The 25487-nt window shown below is 43.7% G+C and overlaps 2 protein-coding genes across 9 annotated transcripts in view; one reads left to right on the plus strand and one right to left on the minus strand.

The window, feature by feature from the left end:
- LOC101175302 (transient receptor potential cation channel subfamily M member 1) overlaps positions 1-14139 on the plus strand; it is a 51311-nt gene extending 37172 nt beyond the window's left edge. For 2 of the 7 annotated variants that reach the window (XR_013654789.1, XR_013654790.1), the window contains 9 exons: positions 367-495; positions 3058-3309; positions 3441-3615; positions 5807-5900; positions 7449-7593; positions 8660-8862; positions 10709-10841; positions 11146-11504; positions 11844-14139. Coding sequence is in view for 4 of the 7 variants with exons in the window: in XM_078944180.1 (XP_078800306.1) it covers positions 367-495; positions 3058-3309; positions 3441-3633; positions 5880-5900; positions 7449-7593; positions 8660-8862; positions 10709-10841; positions 11146-11504; positions 11844-12415 (2007 nt within the window). In the remaining 3 variants the exon portion in view is untranslated. Of the gene's footprint in view, positions 1-366; positions 496-3057; positions 3310-3440; positions 3634-5806; positions 5901-7448; positions 7594-8659; positions 8863-10708; positions 10842-11145; positions 11505-11843 lie in introns of all 7 variants that reach the window. The other 5 variants (XM_078944180.1, XM_078944182.1, XM_078944181.1 and 2 more) reach the window with 3 other exon arrangements.
- The window catches only part of galr1b (galanin receptor 1b), a 29314-nt gene continuing 15245 nt past the window's right edge, over positions 11419-25487 (minus strand). Inside the window, exon 4 of one of the 2 annotated variants that reach the window (XM_078944184.1) lies at positions 11419-11543. In XM_078944184.1, coding sequence (XP_078800310.1) covers positions 11536-11543 — 8 coding nt within the window. In that variant the 3' untranslated portion in view covers positions 11419-11535. Of the gene's footprint in view, positions 11544-24570; positions 24807-25487 lie in introns of those variants that run through there. The other variant, XM_078944183.1, reaches the window with a different exon arrangement.

Raw genomic sequence — 25487 nt, forward strand, 5'->3', positions numbered from 1 at the left:
GTCTGTTTTTAGTTTGCAGAATAATCCTGCTAGTTCAAAAACCTCTACAGAAGAACTCCGGAGAGAGCTTTAGACAATTAATGCAACTGATTTTTTTACTGAATGTCTTATAAGCTTTGTCAGTTGCATTTTCAAGTGCTGTGTAGCACAAACAGGCAAACTGGGCTTTAATACAAACTTCTTTTTTGCACAGCTGCTACAGACTCTTCAGTTTTCTTTTTATTATATTTATGAATGTTTTTCAGTTTTGGCAGTCTCGCTGTGTCTTTAAGAGCCCTGCTGTAGCTTATGCTTTTTTAAGGTGATGTGATGAAGGTGAGTGACTGAACCATGTGATGGACAGTAATCAGTGACTCTGTGAACCAGATCTCCTACCTGGTGTACCTCATGCTGTATAATTACATCATCCTGGTGAAGATGGAGCGCTTGCCCTGTCTGCAGGAGTGGATTGTTATCTCTTACATCATCACGCTGGGTCTGGAGAAAGTTAGACAGGTAAACGCCACAAACACCTGACCTTCATCTTCTCACTAAATCCTTTAAACTAATTTTATTTCAGTAAAGAGAGGAAAAATACTCATTTTTAGCATGGTTTCTACCTGAAAGGCAAACATTTGCACGTGTTTATCATGAAAAACCAACTACCGGTAAAACATATTCTAATGTTTTATAGTGAAATGCTGGAAAAAAATTTGTGTTAATTGCCAAAGCCCCATAAGCTACATGTGGGTTAAAGTCAACAAAAAACACTCCCAAAAATAATAACTGAAAGAAAGCTGCTTCCCCAACCTAACAAAAATCTAAAGCTGTGTTTTTACTCAATGCGATTTGCACATCAAATTTGTATGTGCTGCCTCTGTATCGACGCTCGTCAAGTTTGCTGATCAACATTTGTCCAAAAATTAGTTCACAAACTCAACACTCCCGTCTGTGGGAGGAGCTACTGTCATTGTTTTTAGCCTCATTGCTACGTGGAAGCGTTTGCTGGTTATCTTTATATCTCATTTACAATGTATGAAAGACATGGATGACATTGAGAGATCTCCAAAGGTGTCGTGAGCACGTCTCCATGTCTGGGATCATAAAAATCATTCAGAGTTTATGTCTGAATTCCTTCACTACTCACTGCATAGTGTTCTATATAGATCTACAATTCCAAAATCCAGTGACCTAGAAATTTCCCAGAAGTCTCTGCAAAAATCTAGTGTACATTGATTCACACTAGATTAGCAAATATAGACCACAATGCATTGCGATTAAACAATTTTTTTTTTATGTGAAAAAATATTCATATTTATTACCTTTTACTTGAGAAAATCAGTGACGTCTTATCTGGCCTTTTTTTAAAAATAAAAAAGTAGTAAGCATGGTGTCTAATTTGGTCTTAAAATCCAGGGCATTAGATAGTCCTGCACGTTATCTAGAGTCTTTTCAGTGGACCAGCACTACACCCTCTTTAGGGTACTGGAGGGTTTGTAGGAGTTAGCTCATCCAGTCCATGGGCTTTGTGGATTATGGAAAGGACATTTGACCACGTACCCCTTGGTGTCCTGTGGAGGGTGCTCTTGGAGCATGGGGTCCATGGAAGCTCACAGATGGTAGTCAGGTCTCTGTATGAGCGGAGCAGGAGCTCGGTTCACATGGCCGGCAGTAAGTCAGTCCTGTTCCCGGTGCATGTTGGGCTGCCCTTTATCACCGGTGCTATTCATAGTTTTTGTGGACAGAATTTCTTGGCCCAGCCAGGGGATGGAGGGGGGTCTGGTTTATGGACCACATGATTTCCTCTCTGCTCTATGCAGATGATGTTGTTCTGTTGGCTTCATCAATGCAGGACCTCCAGCATGCATTGAGGCAGTTGCAGCTGAGTGTGAGGGGGCTGGGATGAGAGGATGGAGAGGAGCCAGTTGATGTGGCTCAGACATCTGATTCCGATGCCTCCCGAACACCTCCCTGGGGAGGTGGTTTGGGCATGTCCCACTGGAGAGAGGCCCCGGGGAAGACCCAGGACACCCTGGAGAGACTAAGTCTCTGAGTTGGCCTGGGAATTGCTACGGGGTCCCCCCAGAGGAGCTGGGTGAAGGGGGCGGGGAGAAGGAAATTTGAGCATTTTTGCTTAGACTGCTGCCTCCACGAACTGGTTCCAGATAAGCGGAAGAAGATGGATGGATGGAGGGAGGGAGGGATGGTTATCACATTTTAGTAGGTAGGGATAAGCTAGGGAATGTGGACACAGCCAGAAACTATCCCAGTACAGTGAGGTTCACTTTTTACTGTAGAATCTGTGTCTGAATGATGGCTGCTTTCAGCGGTACTTCACTCTGATATCATGAAGGTCAAAATAAAAAGTAAAAAAAAACATTTTAACGGGACAAAATATCTTGTTTTCAAACCAGAAATTTTCTCCAGTTGAATTCTTTTAAGAACTTTTCATTTTATCATGACGTGGATGACTGAAAATCTACACAGAAATCATAAAGTTCAGAAGGAGAACGATCAAAACCCAAAACGTACTGTGACACCTGAAACTCACTGCTGCCAGACCCTTGTGCCACACCTGACACTCAAGATGTGCCGCAGGACCTGTGATTGCTTCTGTACATTAACTTATTATTGAAACTGGACGCCGCAATATGCCAATAGCATTCACTTTGAATGCAGCCTTAGATTTGTTGCAAAGAATGATTCCTCTTGTCTATGAAAAACATTAGCTTGAGTTATTAAGCTGGAAGAGCCTCTTCTACATGTATAAAGATTCAGTGACTGTAGAGTTTGCCGATTTAACCCACAGACTAACACTTACCACCAAAGACCCTTGCCCCTTTGTTTTCAGGGCCTCAGGAATGACCCAAAAACTGAGATGAACATATGATTTCATAATCTCAAAGTTAAACCGCTAGTTCACAAATCTCTCTAAACTCTTATCGTGACTGAACAATTCTTTAAAAGATGCAAAATATTAACAAATTACACGAAAGCTGTTTTGGTAACAAGATGCATTGTTTTTAAAGATTTGTCTTTTGTCTGACACACACCTCCTACCCCACCCTCTGATGGCAGATCCTGATGTCTGAGCCGGGGAAGCTGAGGCAGAAGTTTATTGTTTGGTTAGAGGATTACTGGAACATTACAGACCTGGTGGCCATCTCGGCCTTCCTACTGGGCCTCCTGCTTCGGGTGCAGAGAGAGCCCTACATGGGCTATGGACGTGTCATCTACTGCGTTGACATCATCTTCTGGTACATTAGAGTCCTTGACATCTTTGGAGTCAATAAATACCTGGGGCCCTACGTCATGATGATTGGAAAGATGGTAGGATACAGCTGAAACATTTATTCCACTGTCTAAGAAACAGCTGTCTGCAGTGGATCTGCTTTCTCAGAGCTCTTGCAGCAACTGCAATGCACAGAGCTCAGTGGTCTGTGTCTCCTGTGTGTCTCCAGATGATAGACATGTTGTACTTCGTGGTTATCATGCTGGTGGTGTTAATGAGCTTTGGTGTAGCTCGCCAGGCCATCCTCCATCCGGACGAGGAGCCCACGTGGAGACTGGCTCGCAACATCTTCTATATGCCGTACTGGATGATCTACGGAGAGGTGTTTGCAGACTCCATAGATCGTAAGACTTGCGTACATAGTAAGACACTAGTTGGTCCTCATCCTTCCCTTCACCTATCCTCTCTGTCCTTTTGTTCTTGTGCTGTCTTAACCTTTTTAAACTTGGAGTATTCCTCTTGTCTCCACCATTCAGGGGCAGTAAGAGTTGCTTTTTTAACAAAATTAATGATTTCAAATTGAGGCAGGGCACATGAATCAACATGTCAGCATAAGCCTTAATGCAAATTAGCCATTTTTAGCTAACTAGCTAATTTTCATGTGTTGTCCTAAGGCAAGTCAGACAAGTCATTAGAGAATGGGAATGACTCACATAAAAACACAAGAACAGCACAGAACAGTAACTTTTACACAGGAGTCCTATACAATATTATAACTCAGTCCTCAGTCTGGACATAAATATTATACATGTCTGTGCAGTACTGATGATTTTTAACCAGTTTTAGGGAGCTCCTCAACAACTGAATAAATACCAGTTTCTAATATGGACCATTTAAAGCTTTAAAAATGAATGAAGAATTGAGAAACACTTGGTAACTCTCAAAATAGCATACTTACAATATTAGAGTACCGATCATGAATTGACCATCAGTCAATACGGTTCAGTGTTTTCTTGAAGAGAGGTTTCAAAGATCTGAGTAAAAATGGTAAATATAGCTCTTATAAACCTGAAGTTTGACTAATTGAATTTGGTAATATTTAAAATTCTCTTAATCTGCAGCTTGAAGTCTAAATTTGAATAAAAGATTTATCCAAAATGCCCACATTGTACCACATTTAATCTCTCTATAAATGAACACAGATGATTGTTCGACCCCTACTGGTTGTTAGGAGAAAACATGCAGTTATTAGATAGTATTATAGCAAAACACCTGAGCTGGTAGAAATCCTTTTGGCACCGAATGGAAGCAAGTATATCATATGTTTTTGAAAAGTTTCACATTCTAAAGGAGTAATTAAATTGAAAGTAACTTTAACAGGAACTCAATTCTCAATTATTCAAAATGACTCAAAAGCCTGAGGCTTTAACTTTCTAAAAGAGTTGGACTGGCTATACATGCTCACAGTGGATTTCTTTTACAGAAATACAAATATAGAACCAAGGTGGGAAATAAATCAAAGATCACTGGTGCTTCGAAAAATACATACATACAGATAGATAGAGAGAGAGGGAGAGAGAGATAGATAGAGAGAGAGAGAGATAGATATAGACATAGATATATAGATGGATGGATGGATGGATGGATGGATGGATGGATGGATGGATGGATGGATGGATGGATGGGAAGATAGACAGACCTTTATACATACAGTAGACGTCATACATTAAATCCATAAAATATAACTATTTCCAAAAAAGGTTTTATGTTCCCTTTAAAGGGCCTAAAACAGGCACTTCTTAAGCATTTTGTAGTAAACAATATCCGTGTGTATGATAAGATATTACCTGTGGCACAATAAAGTAACATTTCTTTAGTTAAATATACTCATGAGTTCTTTTCCAACCCGAAAGTAAGACGACTGAATCACTGAGGCTCCGCCCTTCTCTCATTTTGGGTGCCGCCCATTTAGATGTGCAAATTGTTCATATAAAAAGAAAGTGTTGCCGATCACCTCTAGCTTCAAGGAGAAAGTGTGTGAGTGTTAGCCTAGGGATGGTGCTGGCTGTGCAGACTCTTCCTGGAAGGGGCTTTTCTTACTTATCTACATCACAATGTGAAGACCCGCTAGTTTTCGTTGGTTGGAAGGGGTTGATGCTCAGTGCGCAGGTTTCTAGAGAAATGCTTGGAAATGCTTAAACGGATCAACAGTCAACAGTCACGGTAACATGACAACGTAACAAATAGTCCGCTTTTTGTGTAAAAGGCGACCTGAACTGAAAAATAACAAGAATAAAGTAATAAAAACTGATTGAATATTTATTTATTTTGTAAGTGACCATGGTATATGTAAGTGGGATAATGGCCTTCAAAGTGTGCATTATCAGAAATTAACGCACTTCGCGTCAGAAAGTTCAAGTTTGCACAGCATCCATCCGTTGATTTTTGATAATATACACTTCGCCGGCCATTAACCCTTACTTGTTCGTCTCTCCCTTTGTTTTGTTCCTGTTTGATCTTTACTTTCAGATCATGAAGTTTTCACTTTAAAAGCAACCATGAACTAAACTTTTTTCACATTTGTGCTGTGAACAGTGAACGTCTGGTTGTAAGGCCCTTCTCTGATGGACTGTTTTCTGTCTGCATTCACTCTGCTGCTGATGGCCAGTTTATGCCATGGAAATCAACCGTGAGTACCGAGTACACAGTTAATGTCAGTATGTTGGTGTGACAGCAGCAGCCCATGTTGACCTCTGAACCAAACATTGATCTCTGTCCTTCTGTGGTTTTAAACATCCTGCTGTACAAATAAGGCAGTGACTTCCAGAAAGCTCACATTTCCAGTGTTCTTAAAAAAGAAAAAGAATCAAAGAAATTATTCCACCTGGATTCTGGGTAATTCATGTTATGAGACCTTTCGAGACCTTAAAAGGTGTGAAACCTTTGTTCACCACAGTGCAGCATCTTCTCCTACTTGCAAACAGTCACTGACACACTGAATCTTTTGATAAGGTTGTGGTTTTTGGTAAATGAATTCTCCAAAATCAGTTGCTTGTTGTTAAGGATCGTTTTCAAAGTGCTCTGCAATCAGTTTATTCGTTCTCTCCTAAATTGGAGAGCCTCCATAGGGATGGGCACTTAGTTGTATTGCTGTTTTGGGACTGGATATATCTGCCTGTGACTTTTTGACAGGAAGGTGATGGGGGAAATTTCAAATATTCAAGATGAGGGAAAATTCAAAACAGACATGTTATACTCAAAACAAAATGTGTGACTTATATTTTTAGCAAAATTGTGCTTAAAATATTATTTTTTGCACAAATTTGTCTCTACGTTTTTTTCTTTTTTTTTGACAGTTACTCCTTCCCATATGAGAAACTCTTCTGACAGTTAGCTCAGCTAGACATTCCCAACTTTCTCATTATCTTTTGGCCTGCTAAGCCTCTCAGGTCTTCTCCTCAACCAATCACTATCTCCACTGGATAGTGATTGGTTGACAGTTCCGCACTCCATTTTACCTGAGTCTCCAAAGACACACAGCCAAACGTAACCTAAAATGACTATAAAGTCTATCGTTGACCTCTTGTCTAGGGTGACTTGGCACTATGTGCACTGATAGACACCCTCATGCTTGGACATGGTGTTTGTTAAGGATAAACTGTGGCTGGCCCAGAACCCCAGTAGAAAAACACCAGTGGGGTTCAGATCAGCAAGGCTGTTCCTCTCGATCACACCCTGTCAGGTATCACTGTTGTTGCCCAAGTCTCTCAATCAAAACCTCAGTTGAATCACTGTCTGTTGCCTCTTCTGGAGACTCCAAGAAGGTGGGCTACTCCGTACCCACCTTTTTGGGCTGCAAGTCATAACCACAAGAAGAGCCCTGTCCTAATCCAGGCATACAGAGAATCCAATTTCTCATTCACTGGAGCGGTTCCTAACACATGGCAACTGAACTTGGGGTCTCTAAGTAAACCAAACTGAGCAAACCAGACTGGATTAGAGTCCAACTTCTTTTTATGACTTGAATCTCAGAGCCCAGCTGTCAAGTGAATGTTTACTCCAATCTAAACCATTGCTAAGCAAGTGGCTGTTTTGTTGCCACCTTCAAAAAGGGTTCTTCACGATAAACTCTGGTCACCTGTGTAGAAACTGCAGAGTTTTATACACTTTCAGCTTTTCAAGAGTAAAATTTATGGGTAGTAAGAGTCAGTTGTGTCTGTATGTGTTTCTACCACAGCTCCATGTGGAGAGAACATGTATGATGAAGACGGGAAGAAGCTTCCTCCTTGTATTCCAGGAGCCTGGCTCACCCCTGCCATCATGGCCTGTTACCTTCTGGTAGCCAACATCCTGCTGGTCAACCTGCTCATCGCCGTTTTCAAGTCAGTACATTGACTTCTAACCAATCATTCACACCCGACATCTCACCATGCCATGCACCAAAGATTGTTCAATGTAGTGCCAAAAGCATTATGGTTATGGTTACATAATTCTTAATAGGATGAGGGAGAACCAGGCGGTTCTCATTTTCAGAGCTCCCACCCACTACAGCAGTCTTCAGAAGACATCCTCTCAAGTCTTGAAGTGTGTAATCACTGAGTCAAACAGGAGAGACATCCCCAATGATCTTTGAGAAGCAGATGTTGGTATTTGGAGTCGGCATTTTTCCAATGTGAATTATTTCTAAAAAAATTGATGATAAAATGAATACTACCTAACAGCAGACTGTTACATGCAGAACACATACATCTGTGTGTGTGTGCCCTTGAGCAAATGGAGCTATCTGTAGAAGAGAGTTTCAGACTGCACACTGCAAAGACCAGTTGGGTCTGAGAGAATTTAAGGAAGAGCAAAGAAACTGATGCAACTCAATCGCAAACACAATGCGGACAAAGAAATGTTACCAATCTAAACCAACTCAGGTGAGAAACTGGTTGGTCATGAAGCGCATGTTTCAGCTTAGAAACTACAACACTAGCAAACACAGAGGAAACCAAACTTATAGCCATCCAGTAAACTAGGAACTACTGCCTGTAGAAACAAATGTGAAACTAGGTTTCAGCTTAAACTTAACTGAATATTTAGCAGCAGCAGACACACAACACAGGCAGATGAAGAACTCAGGACAACCTAAATGCTGTTAAGAGAAGCTGTGAAAAATACTCGTCTGCTTCTTCTCAGAAAGGAAAGATAGGTTCTTCTATCAAATCTTCTCTGTGAGTCAGTGGAAATTAGTAGAAGTTGTTGAGTATCTTCAGGGAATGACTAATCCAAATATTCTGGAAAAGTCCTTCCACCCTCTGCCCCATGTTATCGTGCAGAAATGGATCAAAACAGATGGAATGGGAAACCTCTTCCAAAACGCATAATCTTTAAACTCATTGTTGTTTTTTCAGGTCAAATACAGACTCAGCCCCCTCATAACCTCTGCTGCCCCTTTCTCTACAGCAACACCTTTTTTGAAGTGAAGTCCATCTCCAACCAGGTGTGGAAGTTCCAGCGTTATCAGCTGATCATGACCTTCCATGACCGCCCCATCCTGCCGCCGCCCCTCATCATACTCCCTCACATCTACATCGTTCTGAAGCGACTCTGCTGTCGCTGCAGACAAAGACCGGAGGGGGAGCATGATGAGCGCGAGAGGAGACTACGTAAGCCACTGACCTATAGGGGCAGGACACAGGTTCATGCTGTGTTTGACCATGCTAACCAGGGCTGCTCAGATTACTTTCAATCTTAAATACATATAAAGATACAGATGTATCTGTATACAGATGACCAAACAACTGTTGTATTTGCAATTAGGTTATTCTTATTCAAGTGCATACAAAAGTAGTACATAACTGACTAAAGTACAGGTGTAAAGCTCCAGGTCTCAGGGACACGTGTCCTCCATGCTTTCAAACAAACCTGCCATTGAAGCTTCTTCTTGGCAAAAATCATCAGCAGGTAGGGCTGCATTCTGCTAAACCAGCAGGATGCCAGCCCTCATGACCTGGAGTCCAACCCTCCTGGTAAGGTGACAAATGTCCAGCAGAGCATACAGACAGATCTGCATGTAAACTGTGGGACCATGACACAATGCTGGCATTTAGCTTCTTCTCTGTTGCCACCACTTATGATCTTTGAATTGTTAAAATACCAAACTGTTTTGCACAAAGTGAACTGACAGACAGCTAATGCTTTCATGAAAAGCAGAATTGGAAGCTTTAGTAGTCTAGTCCATGAAAAAATGATGAAAAAGAAAAACCTTAGACTACAACAAAAAATGGGACTTGTTCAAAGCAGATGTTATTACTCCACATGACAATGGTCAACGGGAATTTGGTTCAGTTATTTTTTGCATTCTAAAAAAACTTAAAGTGATTGATTTGTCATTGTATGAATGTATAACTGTTGATTGTATTGTTTTTGTGTATTATTATTATTTGATTGCTTGAAATAAACCCTTTCAAATCAAAATCAAATAAAAAAAATGAGGAGCAGAAAACAGACTTTGGGGGCTTATACAAATATACACTTTGTGTGTCAGAAGACTCATAACCCCCTGTTGTTACAGTAAAATCTGTTCAACACAAGAGGCCTTCAGATCTGATCTGCTCAGGTGTTTAACAGGAAAAGTTTGAGAAAAAAAGAAAACAGATTTTGTTTGTGGAGTTGTTGGTCTAACTTGCACAGTAGATCTGTCCTTTCATGGTTAGTTGCTGGTTTGTGAGCCAAATGCATCAGAATCAGACAGTGGTTGGGTCATAATAGTGGGTTTAACCCATATTTATTTAGCAGAAAGAGACATTAGATTGAAAAACCAAACATAGAAACTTTAATAAAAAGCAACACACAAACTAGAACTTTGATTAATTTATTGGTATTTACATAGGAGAGGAGGAGTTTCTGGCAGAGCCCAGCTTACACTGTGTACACTGACAGAGAGTCAAGCAACAGGTGTTGGTGGTACAGCCAGGTGTGATGAACAAAAACCAACAGAGAAGGTGGAGCTGCAAAGAAAAAGGGGGCAGAGAAACCCAATCATCTGATCATGGCCCCCTGATGAAATCGAAGATAAACTTACGGATCAGGCATTCCTTCCTGACTGCTCTCCATAAAAACAATTGATTGCTTTCAGGTCCACATTAATCTGTTCTTGTTTAGTGATGTCCAGAGCTACTTTGGGTTTTCTATATAAAGAACAAAAGCTTGAAAAGTTAAGAAGAATATTGCTTCTTTTGCACCACAAATGCTGCACATTCAGTTACAAGACTAGTCAGTTTCTTTCTAAAGAAAAACCTGCTGGTGAGGTTTCAGACTCATCTGCTGGCATAGAATGTCTAGTATGGGCAGGAAAGTATAGATGAAATAACCTCCATCACAGAACTATGGCTGGAAAGATCAATTGTTTTGTTGAAATGCATCGTTTGTGCTGCTTGCATCTTTTCTATGCTTTAGAATTTTCTTTTTACATCTGAAGGAGGGAGTGCTGAGTTCTGTGTGTTTCCTCAGAGCTGGTGCTGAACGCAGAGGAGTTGAAGAGTCTGCATGAGTTTGAGGAGCAGTGTGTGGAAGAATACTTCAGAGGAAAAGAGGATGAAAATCAATCATCCACAAAAGAGAGGATACGCGTCACATCTGACAGGTTAGATTAACAGTCTCCTCCTGTAACCTGATGGTCAGTGAAACTGTGGTCTGAAAACAGGTGCAGTGTTTTTGAGCAGAAAACCAGCAGGATGCTGTAGAAAAGGTTTTTTATACAGATTCTCATTTGACTTTTTCTTAATTTTTTTCAATAAACAATATCAGAAAACATGTTGAAGGTCAAATAAGGTAAGATTCTTCTTGTGAGACATTGACAGCTGTTTGTTGGTTTGGTCCTATGAAAGATGAACTGACTCCACGTTGATTCTCAGTCTTGTCCTAATGTGAGCCTCTTGTTTGTTCAGGGTGGAGAACATGGCCATGCGTCTAGAGGAGGTCAATGAGAGAGAGCACTCCATGAAGGCCTCCCTACAGACGGTGGACATCCGTCTGGCCCAGCTGGAGGAGTTCTCCAACCGGATGATGAACGCTTTGGAGAAGCTGGCAGGAGTGGACCGAGCCGAACTGGTTTGCTCCAGAGGATCATCCGTGTACCAACCATCATCACTGCTGCGGCACAGCAGCATTAGCAGCGCTGATGGTTACAGCATTTACCGATACCCACTGGATGATAAGACATCTTTGGTTGGGGACGTGGACGACAAGGCCGTCCGTCTGAGCCCAGAGAGACAGTCAGCAAACCTCGAGGGAGGAGGCCTGGCAGGTAGGACGAGACACGTGACCTGCCCATGAGGTCAGCAGCCTGAAATATAGTGGGTTTGTTAGTCTGTTACTGCAACGGCATCCAGAGAACATGAATGTTAAATAAAACCAAGAGAAATTAGATGTGAGCATAGAGGTACAGCAGTCTTCCTGAACTTTCTGCATGATGTTTTTAAATTCAACTTGTTTTTAAGATCAAAACTGTGTGTCAGTGTTCAGAGAAACATCTACATGGCCAAATGGTTCCATGACCTCTGGTTCTGATCATTTCCCTTTTCTGAAAATGTCTCCTGACCTGCTGGACCACCAGCTGGACTGATCTCATGCTTCTTGTGTTCAGGTGATCTGAAGGAGTCTAGTGCTGCTCTGGATGCTGGAGCACTGAGGGACAGGACTCAGTCTCTACTGGTATCTCCAGACATCCGGATCTCACTCTGCGACCCAGACCGCAGACCCCCCCACAGTTCTCCCGGCACCCCCCAGGCCACTGATGATGACCAGTCGACAAAGAAGAGCCCACTTGAGGCAACTGTGTCTTATCCACTGGAGAAGACAAGGGTCACACAATATTTATCCTCTCTCCCCATGAATACCAGAAATTCTGTTAGCAGCATCATCTTCACTCCCCCCCAGCAGGACCAGGAGAGCCCCACCAATCTTTTCACAGCCCCAGTGACTGTAGGAAGGAATAAAAGTGCTGAGCAGGAATCCAACTTGCCAACTGTAAAGCACCAGAATGAGGCTTTGGATGGTAATTATGGGAAGAAGGAGGAGCAGGAGCTTCTGGGAGAGGGCAGGATGTACCCAACAATGCGCTCCATGAGCCTCAACCAAAGACATCCGAGAAAGGAAGATGATAACAAACCTCGCTCAGCTGGGAGTGTCAAAAACCTGGCTTCAGCGTTCAAGTAGCAGCACAGCCTACAGACTGGATTCAAGTGCAAGTAGCTTCATTGCTGATCCCGAAAGACAGAGGGGAGCAATCAGTTTATCATAGATCTTTCCAATGCATCGCAACTAATGCAAACTATACTTGTTCATGTATTTGTGTACATGTTCACGCAACTAACTGAAGCAGACAGATGAGAGGAATCTCTTATTTTAACCCAACCATTAGAGGATGTGGTTCTGGTAAATGAAGCTCATCAATCATGATGCAGGTGTTGACCTCCAGTCCTTGGCAGTCAGCACGCCTGATCCAGGTGGGAGGGACTACTAAAAAGACCAGGAGGACATGGGGGGACTGCAGTCTTGCAACTCCACTTAGATCCCATTGAGGATATACAAATTCTTTTTAGTGGAGAGCTAATCCTCAGATTAGAACATTCAGCCTTTTTAAAGATAAGTAGAATTAACATGTCAATGATTTTCAGAACCTGTTTGTTGTAGGTACAGTTTTTGTTTCTAATGTGGATTTGGCTAGACTGAATAAAAGATTAACAAAGTTAGCATTTAATAAGTCTAGTTGTTTTTATACATGGACCAAGCTGCAGAATGGATTTGAGTGTTGGAGCAGCAGCTGGTAAATCTAATTATTACTGCATCAGGAAGCATTCACATTTATCTTTTTAGAATAAAAAAAGGGTTTACAATTACAGAGTCGTTACATTCCAAGGTTCAGGTGTTTTTCTACTTTGAACTTTCAAAACAAAACTAAAGATCTTTCAGGTTACGTGTACCAAAACTATGTCCCAAACCGAGCAAAGACATCATGAAATGTGTTCAATCTTTAATGTCACCCTTGAATAAAACATTTCTAATTTGATGCCTGCAACAGATTTCAAAATAGTTGGGGTAGTTGTCTCCTACACACAATTTATTTGGGTGTTCTGACCTGTAAGAAAGAAGATTTGCAAAATCGTAACCGTTTTACACTAAAGTTCATCGCTTTCAAAGTACCGGTACCAGTACTCCACAAGTATTTTACTCAACACTAGAGATTGAGAGATTTGAAGTACCTTTACCTCTAATTGACCCATGCTCTTTGGGACTAACTTCATCATAACATCAGTGAAATTATTCAGTTCAACAATGTTCTCCCGGCGGAATCTTTTAAACATTGGTTGTTCCTGCCCAACTATTACAAGACGGGTACCAAGCATCACATTTGAAGGGAGCCCATTTAATGGTTAAATTTAAAGTTTAAATTTCTCTGTTTAGACATTTGTTGTGTAATCTGCGTTTCGTTTGTAGGGGTTTGGAGGAATGTGGAGGATTTCGTTTGTAGTTTTTTTTTCATCCCAGTTTTTCTAAAACTTTGTTAGTCCTGTGTCTGAAAACTTAGGTCCAATGTTCCTTTCTTCACCACTCCTTCATTTTCACATAAAAATTTCCATCTTTTGTGTCCTTCTCTCTTCATAGGCTGACACTTTAATGTAGCCCAGTCTAAAAATCTCTTTAGGCTAAGCACACCAAAACTATAAATGAGACAAAAATAGATAGAAAAATCGGTTCCTAAAACTTTATCAGTTTAGTCATTTTAGTTCGTTCATCTGAAAATTAATTTCATTTGATTTGCATTTATTGCATTTGTATTTTCTCTGCCCTGTAACTTGGTTTTGTCAATGTTTGGGTTCTGTGATTGTTTTGGATAAGGAAACTGTGATGTCCAAACAGGAGTAAAGGATACAAATTAATGTGTGTCGGTGTTATTGACTGTACATGAGAACTGGACTGAATGGCCTTTCCCCTCACGTCCCAAACAAGAAGTACCCGCTGGATCTAATAAGCCAAAATTCTGCAATAATACATTTTATTTATTTGGCGCCTTTCTTGGACCCCATGGTTGCCCTACATCAAATTTTGACAATTAAACAAACAATAAAACAGAAATAAAATGTACAGTAAAATATGCACTTGTAAAAAATAGGCCAAGGCAGTCAAGTTATGGGGGGAAATCTGCAAGTTGGAAATGGTGGATTTTTAGTTTCTTGGAGAATTTTGCATTGAATTGTGAATGGTTGCAATTCATGTGCAACGTGAAGGAGAGGGTGCTGTCAAAGATGACACCCAGACTCTTAGCCTGAGGGGAGGGGAAAATGGAGGAGTTTTCATATGGAATGGGGAAGTTCTGGATGCTGTTTAGGATGGATTTAGTGTCCATCAGGGGAAGTTCGGTTTTATCATTATTTAGTTTTTGGAAATTTGGGGTTGACCAAGGTTTTATTGCGAGAAGGCAGTTGGTGAGGGAAGTGGGAGGAAGAGAGGAATTAGGTTTGGCAGAGATGTAGAGCTGGGTGTCGTACGCATTACAATGGAAACAAATATTGTGTTTACGGAGGATTTTACCAAGAGGTAGAAGGTAGATAATAAATAGCAGGGGTCCCAGGACAGACCACTGGGGCACAGCTGTATACACAGGAACTGTGAGGGAAGTGAACGTTTTTAATAGAAAAAAATTAGATGCGGCCTGAGTATGTTTGTGACACCTTTGGTGGATAGTCTCTCTAGTAGAATGGTATAAGTGTTGGTGTCAAAGGCAGAGCTCAAATCGAGTAAGGGCAGGATGGACAGTAGGCCAGTATCAGAAGCAAAGAGGAGGTTATTGCAGATTATGCAGACAGCCATTTCTGTGCTGTGAAGGGGACGGAAGCCAGACTGGACTTGTTCATATAAGTTATTGCGAGGAAAGATGCATTTGAAGTTGTGCTGCAACCGTTTTTTCAAGAATTTTGAGATGGACAGAAGATTAGAGATGGAGTGGAAATTGTTGAGGTTGGAAGAATCTGATCCAGGTTTTTTGAGTATAGGTGTGACAGCATCCTTTTTGAGAGTGTAGGGAACAATTCCAGTCAGTGGTGAGGAATGAAAGAGCAGTTTTGACCAGAGCTGAAGGAAGTGGTATGACTGGTAGTGGACTTAGAATTTTGAATTAGCTCAGCGATTTCGTTGACTGATGGTAGAGGAAATGCTGAGAATAAGTGATTTGGGTCCAACAGGAATAAGGGAGCTGGATTGGAGCCTGGATTTACTAAGAGTTCCTGGTGGATGTTCTCTATTTTTTAAATGAAAAAGGAAGCTAGGGTGTCACTTAAGTCAGAGGTGTACAGGTGAGGTGGTAGTAGGTTCATAGGCTGTGTAATTTTGGAAAAGAGGGAAAAAAGGGCCTCAGAATTTCTTTCACCTGAGTTTATTAGAGCAGAGTAGCATGCAGATTTGGCTTTAGAAATTGAGTCTTTGTAGTGGGAAAGATCAGTGCTGTACATGTCCTCTTGGATAGAAAGATAATTTTTTAAATAGTCTTTCAAGTTCATGTCCTTAAGCATTTAGTTGTTTGAGGGTGGGGGTGAACCAGGGAGCAGTGACAGTAAAGAAGACCATTCTGGCTTTGAGTGGAGCATGGATATCTAGGATGTTGCAGAGGTTTTTGTTATGATGTGCGAAGAGCAACAAGTTTATCAGTACTGGGGAGGTTAGTGATATGAGAGGAGAGGTGATCCAAGTTGATATTGTTGATTTTTTACGGAAGGTTGTGCTGCAGGGGGGTTTGATCCAGTGGGTGAAATATTGACGCTATGACACTATATGTGATCCAAAAGAGCAAGGGGATCTGCTTTGCAGGCATCTGGCAAGACACCTGAGCAACAGACAAGGTCCAAGATACGTCCTTTGGTGTGGGCGGGAATGGTGATATGTCGGTGAAAACCAAAACGGTTTACAAAGTCTTTGGTAGTAGAGTTATTCATTTTGAATATTGAAGTCACCAAGGAGTACTATAATTGTTGAGAGTAGGGAGAGGTGTGTCAGAGCTAGGTTTAAGTCAGCGATGGATGGTGGCAATGATAGTTGGAGTTGATCCAGAGGACTCACAGACTGAAGATGTCAAAGATTCAAACAAAGGAGTAGTCACAGTTCTTGCTATAAATCACTGCCCCCGTCTCATGGTTTGGCGATGTTAACAAACCCCAGCGGAGTAACGTCAATGAGTGGAGTAAAATCCTGAGGTTGTTGCCATGTTTCAATCCAACTCGTGATTAATGAGGAGATATTGGACAAGATTCCCCTTGGTTATGAAGGAGCAAATGTTCAGGAGACCGAAGTTGACCGTCATGCAGGGGAGGGTTGTTTGCTGTGTTGTTAGTCGAGGGAGCGAGGCAGGCTAGGACGCTGTAGTCAGCATAGCGAGCAGAGTTCTTCGGTAGATGGCGAGCCGAGGAACCGAGTGATTTGATGGGGTTCGTGTTGTCATACTGGAAGTGTATGAGTGTATGATGAGTGTATCTCCAGCGGGGTATATGTTCGAGTAGAGCTAATGGCGGTGGCACAGGTGGAGAGTACTGAAGCATAGCAAATTTAGCTGCAGAGTGTTGGAGCAATGCTGTCGAAAATTGCCATACTCATGACAGGATAGTCCAAATGAGTATAATCCACACAAGATCATTTCATATTGTTGGTAGTGGAGGGAGTTTTAGCACTGTCCAGGGAGCAGCAGCTGCCTAGCGCACCCGCAATCACTCAAGGAATCACACCCGGAAGTCAAAAAAAGATTACTTCTACTGAGAAATAAACAGCTGTTACTCAGTCATTCTATTGGTCAGAGTAACCATTTTTGCACTGATACCTTTTATTAGCAAAATTTTTATCATTTTTTCTTTCATTTTTTTTCTTTATCGCAAGTTATTTAAGTTATAATCTAACGAGTCATATGTCTAAATAAAAGCAGGTTATGTCTGCTGGCCCCCATGTCGAAAGTTCAAAATGTTTGATAGACAGATTCTCTTGAGTCCAGTTTCAGTGAAAGGGGTGTGGACTTCCAACAAGCTCACAACTGATTGTCTAGAATGGCTGCCATAGAAACCTAACTTGGACCAATCACTCCATACTGACATCTGGCTGCAACATGTACACTGAATTGACTTTCTTTGGGAACTGACAGCAAGGTATTTTCCATGGGTCACATAACTTTCACTAGATCCAGTTCTCGTGTACAGTCAATGGTGGGTTAGGAATCTTAGGTTTGGCATGCTGTGCAAAGATAGAAGAGGGAGGGATGGAGAAGCAGCAATGGAGCAATCGGGAAACACCTGCTAAACAAGTGGATGGAGAACCTGCTTATGTTGAGTTGTGGAAGTGATTGAAGGATGGACTACTTGATGTATGAATGTAGTTTATTCTTCTTTCTCCTTCGGCTTTTCCCATCAGGGGTTGTCACAGCAAATCAGGACGAGTCGCGTGGTTAACTTGGCAATGTTTTATGCCGGATTCCCTTCCTGAGGCAATCCTCTCAATTTATCTGGGCTTGGGACCGGCACAGAAGCAGAGAAGGGAATAGGGAGCAGCCCAGATTTGAACCCTGTTTTCACGGACGGAAGGCGCCGCAAACCAGCACGAGCTAAACTGGCTCCGATGTATGAATGTAGTTTAATGTGCGTAAACCAAACCTTTGGCACAAGAAAAAAAGCTAATTGTGTATAGCCTTTAGCATGCTAGCTGTGAAGTTAACTTTTTTCTAAGCTCCATTATGTATAGAAGGGAGATTTAAGTGGGATTTAAACAGCAACATTTAACAGGACATCTTTGTACACCGGACCTGAGACGTTTGTTCTCTTTAGATCATGTTGGTGGACCATGCAACTAGCCACAATGTGTACCCATTAGCATTAACACCTGCCCTCCATTCAGGCAAAGGTTGAGGACATCCGTGTTCGGTTTCTTGGCTTGTTTTCTAAGTAAACATAGCAGATTTATGTTTAAAGGCCAATACGATGTCAAGCAGCATTCAGGCCTGAAAAGAAAGAAGAAAAAAATAACTGACCTGGAACGCCATTTAAGACTAAATAAAACTATAAGGTAGAAAAATAAGAATTTGAACAAATACAAGGGGAAAAAAGATTATTTGAACGTAAAGATCTAAATCTGCTGGACCGTAACGTTGAGAATATTTTTTCCACTCATTCCACTCGTTCAATGGCCACAAGTTTGTATGTAGAGCTGAAAACAGTCATAGAAACTTGTGTATTGTGAATACAATAGTGTTTGAAAATGGAAGTCCAAAACGCTCGTTTACATAGACTTTTCATTGAAGTGCATTCCCGAGGCTGGTGCAAATGCAGTTTCAGACCAAAATGTTTATTTTTATCTCCTGTTTACCAAAGTTTAAATATCTAGTAGTAAGTACCCAGGACCCCACCATTCATACGTCAACCATATTAACTAGTGTTACATCAGCTATTTGGAATGGGTGTTACCCTGAATTTACACCGACCTGTCTATGGTGCGTCTCTTTTTCGTTGCATGAGTAGTCCGTCTCACGACCATCAGTTAATTTACACGGTCTCCGTTGCATGTCCGATCCATCCCCCTCCTGCCTCAATCCCAGAGGAGTAGTTTGTTTTTTCACCCCTCTGTCAAGTAGATCGTCCCGCTCTCTTTGCTCATCCAACACTTCAATGATGAATCCCCAATTCCCTCTCCGTCCTAACTGAGTCCTTGTCAATTACGTTTTTTGTTATATAAGATGTTGTGTTTTTGAACCTCCACAATTAAACTTTCATCATCCATGGTGGTGCTATAACAATGTTAACATGCGTTATTGCTTGAGCGCATCCCCGTAACCATGAAATTAAGTTCTGTTTCTGGTTCCCTGGCTTTTTGCCGTGAAATTCATGCGTGAACAGACTGGAAATAGATCTCCTGCGTAAAGCTTGCGTTGCGATGCAGAGAGCTGGGGGTTTTTACAAAAAGCAGGTTATGAGACTTACCACAGTAAGTTTGAGGCTAAGGAAGCGTATAAACTCAGCTTAGCGGATGTATGTTTCAGGGTATGTAAAGTTGCCATAGCAACTCATGCTCTGAACATAACGTGGTCTGGAGCAGATTTTTGTTGAAGCTTAGTTTGTTTTCAGAGAGGTGAAGCAGCATAGCGTGTCCATTTGAAGATGATTTAGTGGATGAAGAAGCTCAGATAATACTTTTTCCACCATAAGAGGGTGATAAGACCACATATGGATGTTATAAAGATAACCTTTTTTACATTGATCTAACTTAATTATTTGCTTCAGTTAAGATAAATCATTTTTTTTAGATCAGTCAACTTAAAAATAACACATACTTATCAGACAGTTATTTTACTTTCATTCAAATTAATTCAATTAAGTAGGTGTAACTTTGGTGTTGCTGTTAGATTGGTAGTGCAAGGAATTGTGGGATACCTGTCATGGCTACAGAACACTTTTCGAACCCAGATGCTGGAACCCAGAAGAAACACAGCGGGAGGCGAGCGTGGCAGGTAAGAGATTTAATTCGAGGAGCAGAGAGCAGAGCGTGAGCAGGACTGGATGTCGGTTCCAAACTGGAGACAGAGGTTAGCGGCGTCACTGGTGGATTTCTCCGTAGGCAGATGCTGGCGAAGGTTGGGATACTTGAGGTGGCAGAGGCTCGTGGTGGGACCGCAGGGGAGGACAGATTGGCGAGACCGGCTGGAAGCTGATTCAGGCGACCATTCGTGGTACTGGATTCCTGAAGGTGAGTAGAGAAAGACAGATTTAGTCATAGACTTGACGTAGCAAACGAACTATAGCTTGATTTGAAGACCAACTATGCACCATCAGGGGCAACGGACTGGCGAAGACTGATGATCCTGTGGCTCCTTATGAAGGCGGATGAGGTGATGAGGTAAGTGGTCGCAGGTGTTGAGAATCAGCAGCCAAGCGGAGAGGAGAGGGGGAGGAGGCCGACAGAGGCACCATATCAGTCCCCCCCCCCTCAACGACCGCCTCCAGGCGGTCAAGGGCGGCGATCAGGGTGGGCACGGTAGAAATCCTCAATGAGAGAGCGGTCCAAAATAAACGAGCGGGGAATCCATGAGCGCTCCTCCGGACCGTAGCCCACCCAGTCGACCAGGAACTGGAATCCACGACCCCTCCGACGGACGTCCAAAATCCGGCTGACGTCATAGGCCGGAGCGCCGTCGATGACCCGGGCGGGCGGTGGGGAAGTGGACGGCGGGCACAGAGGACTGTCCTGGACTGGCTTGATCTGGGAGATGTGAAACGACGGGTGGACCTTCAGGGCTTTGGGCAAACGAAGACGGACACAGGTAGGGTTGATGAGTTTGTCTATGACGTAAGGACCGATGAATCGGGGAGCCAGTTTCTTGGAGGATGCCTGAATGGGGATATTGCGAGTAGAGAGCCAAACCCTCTGACCTGCGACGGTTGGCGATCCGGCAGTTGCTCTCCTTGGTGCGGAGGAGAGCGGCCTTCGTCTGAGTCCAGACGCGTTGACAACGCTGGAGGTGATGGTGGACGGAAGGCACTGCCAGATCCAACTCCTGGGATGGAAACAGAGGTGGTGAGTACCCTAGGGCGGCCTCAAAAGGAGAGATCCCGGTGGCAGATGAAGGATGAGTGTTATGGGCGTACTCTATCCATACCAGGAAGGTGGACCAGTCCTTTTCATTCTGTGCCGCCAGACAGCGGAGAGCTGCCTCCAGCTCCTGGTTCGCTCTCTCCGCTTGGCCATTTGACTGGGGATGATAACCGGACGAGAGACTGACCGTGGCCCCCAAGGCCGAGCAGAAAGCCTTCCACACTTGTGACGTGAATTGGGGGCCACGGTCGGAGACAATGTCCATAGGGATGCCATGGTGGCGAAAAACGTGTTTGACCATCAGGTCAGCAGTTTCAGTGGCCGTGGGGAGTTGAGGAAGGGGAATGAAGTGAGCCATTTTCGAAAAACGATCAATAACAGTGAGGACAGTAGTGTTACCGTGTGACGGGGGGAGACCGGTGATGAAATCCATGGCAAGATGGGACCAGGGTCGATTGAGAGTGGGGAGAGGATGAAGCAGACCTGCCGGAGCTGAGGATGAAGATTTTGATCGGGCGCACGTGGAGCAGGCAGCGACATACTCCCGCACGTCCTTTTCCATGGCAGGCCAATGGAACCTTTTGCGGATAAGGTTCAGAGTCCGGTGAACCCCCCCATGGCAAGCCAAGCGGGAAGTATGCCCCCAGGTGATGACCTCGGACCGGAGATCAGCAGGGACGAACAAGGTACCCCTGGGGACAGGAGGGTGGTTACTATTGTCTCTCAGGGCTTGGAGTACCTTGTTTTCGATGTCCCACGTGAGGGCTCCGATGACGCAGGTGGAGGGAAGGATAGTGGCTGGGGCGCGTTCTGATGGGCTGTACTTTCGGGACAGGGCGTCAGGCTTGACATTTCGGGATCCGGGTCTGTAGGTGATTACAAAATTAAAGCGGTCAAAAAAGAGACACCAACGAGCTTGCCTGGAGTTGATCCGTTTGGCTGAGCGGAGATAGGCCAGGTTCTTGTGATCGGTCCAGACGATGAATGGCTGTTCTGCTCCCTCCAACCAGTGACGCCACTCCTCCAAAGCTAGCTTGATGGCAAGTAGTTCTCGGTTGCCGACATCGTAGTTCTGTTCTGCCGGTGATAATTTGCGGGAGAAGAAGGCACAAGGTTTCATTTTGCCTGTTGAGTCTTCCTTTTGGGAGAGGACGGCCCCCAAACCGGTATCAGAAGCGTCGACCTCGACGATGAATTGGCGAGATGGGTCCGGTTGGATAAGGATGGGTGCGGAAACGAACAGTTCTTTCAATTTATCAAAGGCTTGTTGGGCTTCAGTGGACCAGACAAAGGGGTGAGAAGTAGAAGTAAGGCGCGTGAGGGGAGAAGCTATGCTGCTGTAATTACGGATAAAGCGCCTGTAAAAATTGGCGAAGCCTAAAAACTGTTGAAGTTTTTTCCGATTGTCTGGAGGAGCCCAGGTGATGGCCTCTAACTTAGCAGGATCAGGTCGGATGCAACCGGCCTCAATGATATAGCCGAGAAACTGAACGGTTGAAACATGAAACTCGCATTTCTCAAATTTTACATAAAGCTGGTTTTCCAATAATCTCTCCAGCACGAGACGTACGTGGTGTTCATGTTGGGCCTGATCCTGAGAGTAGATGAGAATGTCATCTAGGTATACGAAGACGAACCGATTAAGGAAATCACGGAGTATGTCGTTAACTAACCTCTGGAAGACTGCAGGGGCGTTGGTGAGGCCAAAAGGCATGACCAAATATTCATAGTGGCCTAAGGGGGTTTTGAATGCAGTCTTCCATTCGTCGCCTTCTTTGATGCGAACCAAATGGTACGCATTGCGGAGGTCTAATTTAGTGAAGATTCGAGCTTGTTGAACGGAGTCAAAAACGGATGTGATTAGTGGCAGGGAGTATTTATCTTTGACTGTGATCTGATTAAGTTTGCGGTAATCGATACAAGGCCTGAGTGTCTTATCTTTTTTCTCCACGAAGAAAAATCCAGCCCCCACAGGGGAGGAGGAGGGTCGTATGTGCCCTAGCGAAAGCGCTTCCTGGATGTACTGTTCCATGGCGTTTCTTTCGGGGCCCGACAGGTTGAATAGCCGCCCCTTAGGTAAAGGAGCACCAGGAAGGAGGGTAATAGCGCAATCGTAAGGTCTATGCGGGGGAAGGGCGCTAGCCTTCGTTTTACTGAAAACCGCTTTTAAGTCGTGGTAACATCATGGAATGGAAGCAAGATCTACCGAGACGGGACTCTCGGTATCAATGGGACACACACGAGGAACCGCGGACAGTAAACAGTTAGTGAGGCAGTACGAACTCCATTGAGTGACAGATCCTTAAGCCCAGTTAAATTGGGGATTGTGTAACTTAAGCCAGGAGAACCCTAACACTATGGGAGTATGCGCGGACTGGGTGATGTAAAACTGAACTGATTCCCTATGGTTACCTGACGTGACGAGTAGAATGGGCTTGGTACGGTGGGTGATACGAGACAGGTGTTGTCCCCCGAGGCCAGAAGCTTCAATGGGGGTTTCTAGGGGCTCTGTGGGGATAGACAAGTGGTTAACTACATGAAAGTCAATAAGGCTCTGTTCCGCCCCAGAATCTACGAGGGCCCGAAGATCATGAACTTGGAGATCGAGGCATAACTTGACAGGTAAATACATAAATTCTTTACCAGAATTTGTGGCAGATAACTCCCCTCGCGGCCTGTCGTCTTGGGAGTTTAAACGTACTGGGCACCCCGAGACTAAATGGCCTTTAGCCCCACAGTAGAAACAGGCTCCAGCTTCGCGTCTTTTGCGCCGCTCCTCTTCTGATAGCCTTGAGTGACCGATCTGCATGGGTTCATCCATAGTCTTGGAGGGGACAGGACATTCAGCATACGGGCCTGGATCGATCGGTGGAGCGTGGACTGACTTAGTCGGATGACGTGGAGGCGGATGATTCCGTTCTTTTTGGCGTTCACGTATCCTAACGTCTGACCTGAGAGCGGCGGAAACTAACTCCTCAAAGGATCGTGCTTCCGGTTGAGAACAAAGGTGGTCTTTAATTTGTTCATTTAAGGACTGGTAAAAAACACCTTTGAGGGCCAAATCGGGCCAGCCAGCTTCAACCGCTAGAATGCGGAAATCGATGACGTGATCACTAACAGGACGGTTCCGCTGTTTGAGGGCAAGCAGCCGCCGGGTCGCCTCTTCCTGTTTACGAGGTTGATCGAATATCAGGCGGAATTCGCCGATGAATCGCTCATAAGACAGGTGAGAGATGGGATTGGCAGAGAGAAAGGCTTGGGCCCACTGGAGAGCTTTGCTTCGTAGAGAATTGACAATGAGTGTGATCTTACTGTGGTCGGTTTGATAGAATCGGGGAGCTTGTTGACATATTAACTGGCACTGCAGCAAAAATCCTCCGCAGGCTTCCACATCCCCGAAGAAAGGTTCCGGTTGGAGTCGGATGTTTTCGGGTGCGGACGGCGATCCGGAAGCGGAAGAAGCTGGGATGACCGGAGTATGGACTGCGGCAGGCGAAACCTGGGAAAACTGGCTAGTTATTTCATGCAAGGTCTGAGTCATACCATCTAGGCGATGAAAGAGATCCTGCTGGGCAGCAGCCATTTGTGACAGGGCGTCCGCTTGACGCCCCAGCATAATGCCTTGTTGGGAAACGGCTAATCTGAGTCCTTCTGGGTCAGCTGGGTCGGGGTTATGGCCAGTCCGTTCTGTCATGGCTACAGAACACTTTTCGAACCCAGATGCTGGAACCCAGAAGAAACACAGCGGGAGGCGAGCGTGGCAGGTAAGAGATTTAATTCGAGGAGCAGAGAGCAGAGCGTGAGCAGGACTGGATGTCGGTTCCAAACTGGAGACAGAGGTTAGCGGCGTCACTGGTGGATTTCTCCGTAGGCAGATGCTGGCGAAGGTTGGGATACTTGAGGTGGCAGAGGCTCGTGGTGGGACCGCAGGGGAGGACAGATTGGCGAGACCGGCTGGAAGCTGATTCAGGCGACCACTCGTGGTACTGGATTCCTGAAGGTGAGTAGAGAGAGACAGATTTAGTCATAGACTTGACGTAGCAAACGAACTATAGCTTGACTTGAAGACCAACTATGCACCATCAGGGGCAACGGACTGGCGAAGACTGATGATCCTGTGGCTCCTTATGAAGGCGGGTGAGGTGATGAGGTAAGTGGTCGCAGGTGTTGAGAATCAGCAGCCAAGCGGAGAGGAGAGGGGGAGGAGGCCGACAGAGGCACCATATCAATACCATTCTCTATGTTCTTTCTGGACGAATTAGGGTTTAAGTGTGGGTTTTTGACCAAATGTGTTTAGTTGTTTAGCTGTTTTTTCCGAGTTATTATATCCTGTTGTGTTTAATTCTTTCTGCACCATGAGTGAGAGGGAGGGAGGAGAGGATGAGCTTATTTGGCACCACTGTTGCTTTCTATTGCGAGAACTGAAGTTACAGTCAGAGTCATATTAGTTGGATCCATGCTATTTATTGCAAATCCACACTGCATCATTCATTTTAATATTATAAAATGAGTATATCTGCAGGCTCAAACTTAGACATATGAGAGTTCAAGAATTACAATCAATTAAGATGGAAAAACTTTTAATTGAATTGGAGTAATATGACATTTAGTTAAATAAATATGTAAATTTGAGTTGTAAAAACAATTATTGAGTTGGATAGACATAATAAATTAG

Source organism: Oryzias latipes, chromosome 3 (genome assembly GCF_053564925.1).
Source record: "Oryzias latipes strain Hd-rR chromosome 3, Olatipes_Hd-rR_3.1".
Classification (NCBI taxonomy): Eukaryota; Metazoa; Chordata; class Actinopteri; order Beloniformes; family Adrianichthyidae; genus Oryzias; species Oryzias latipes.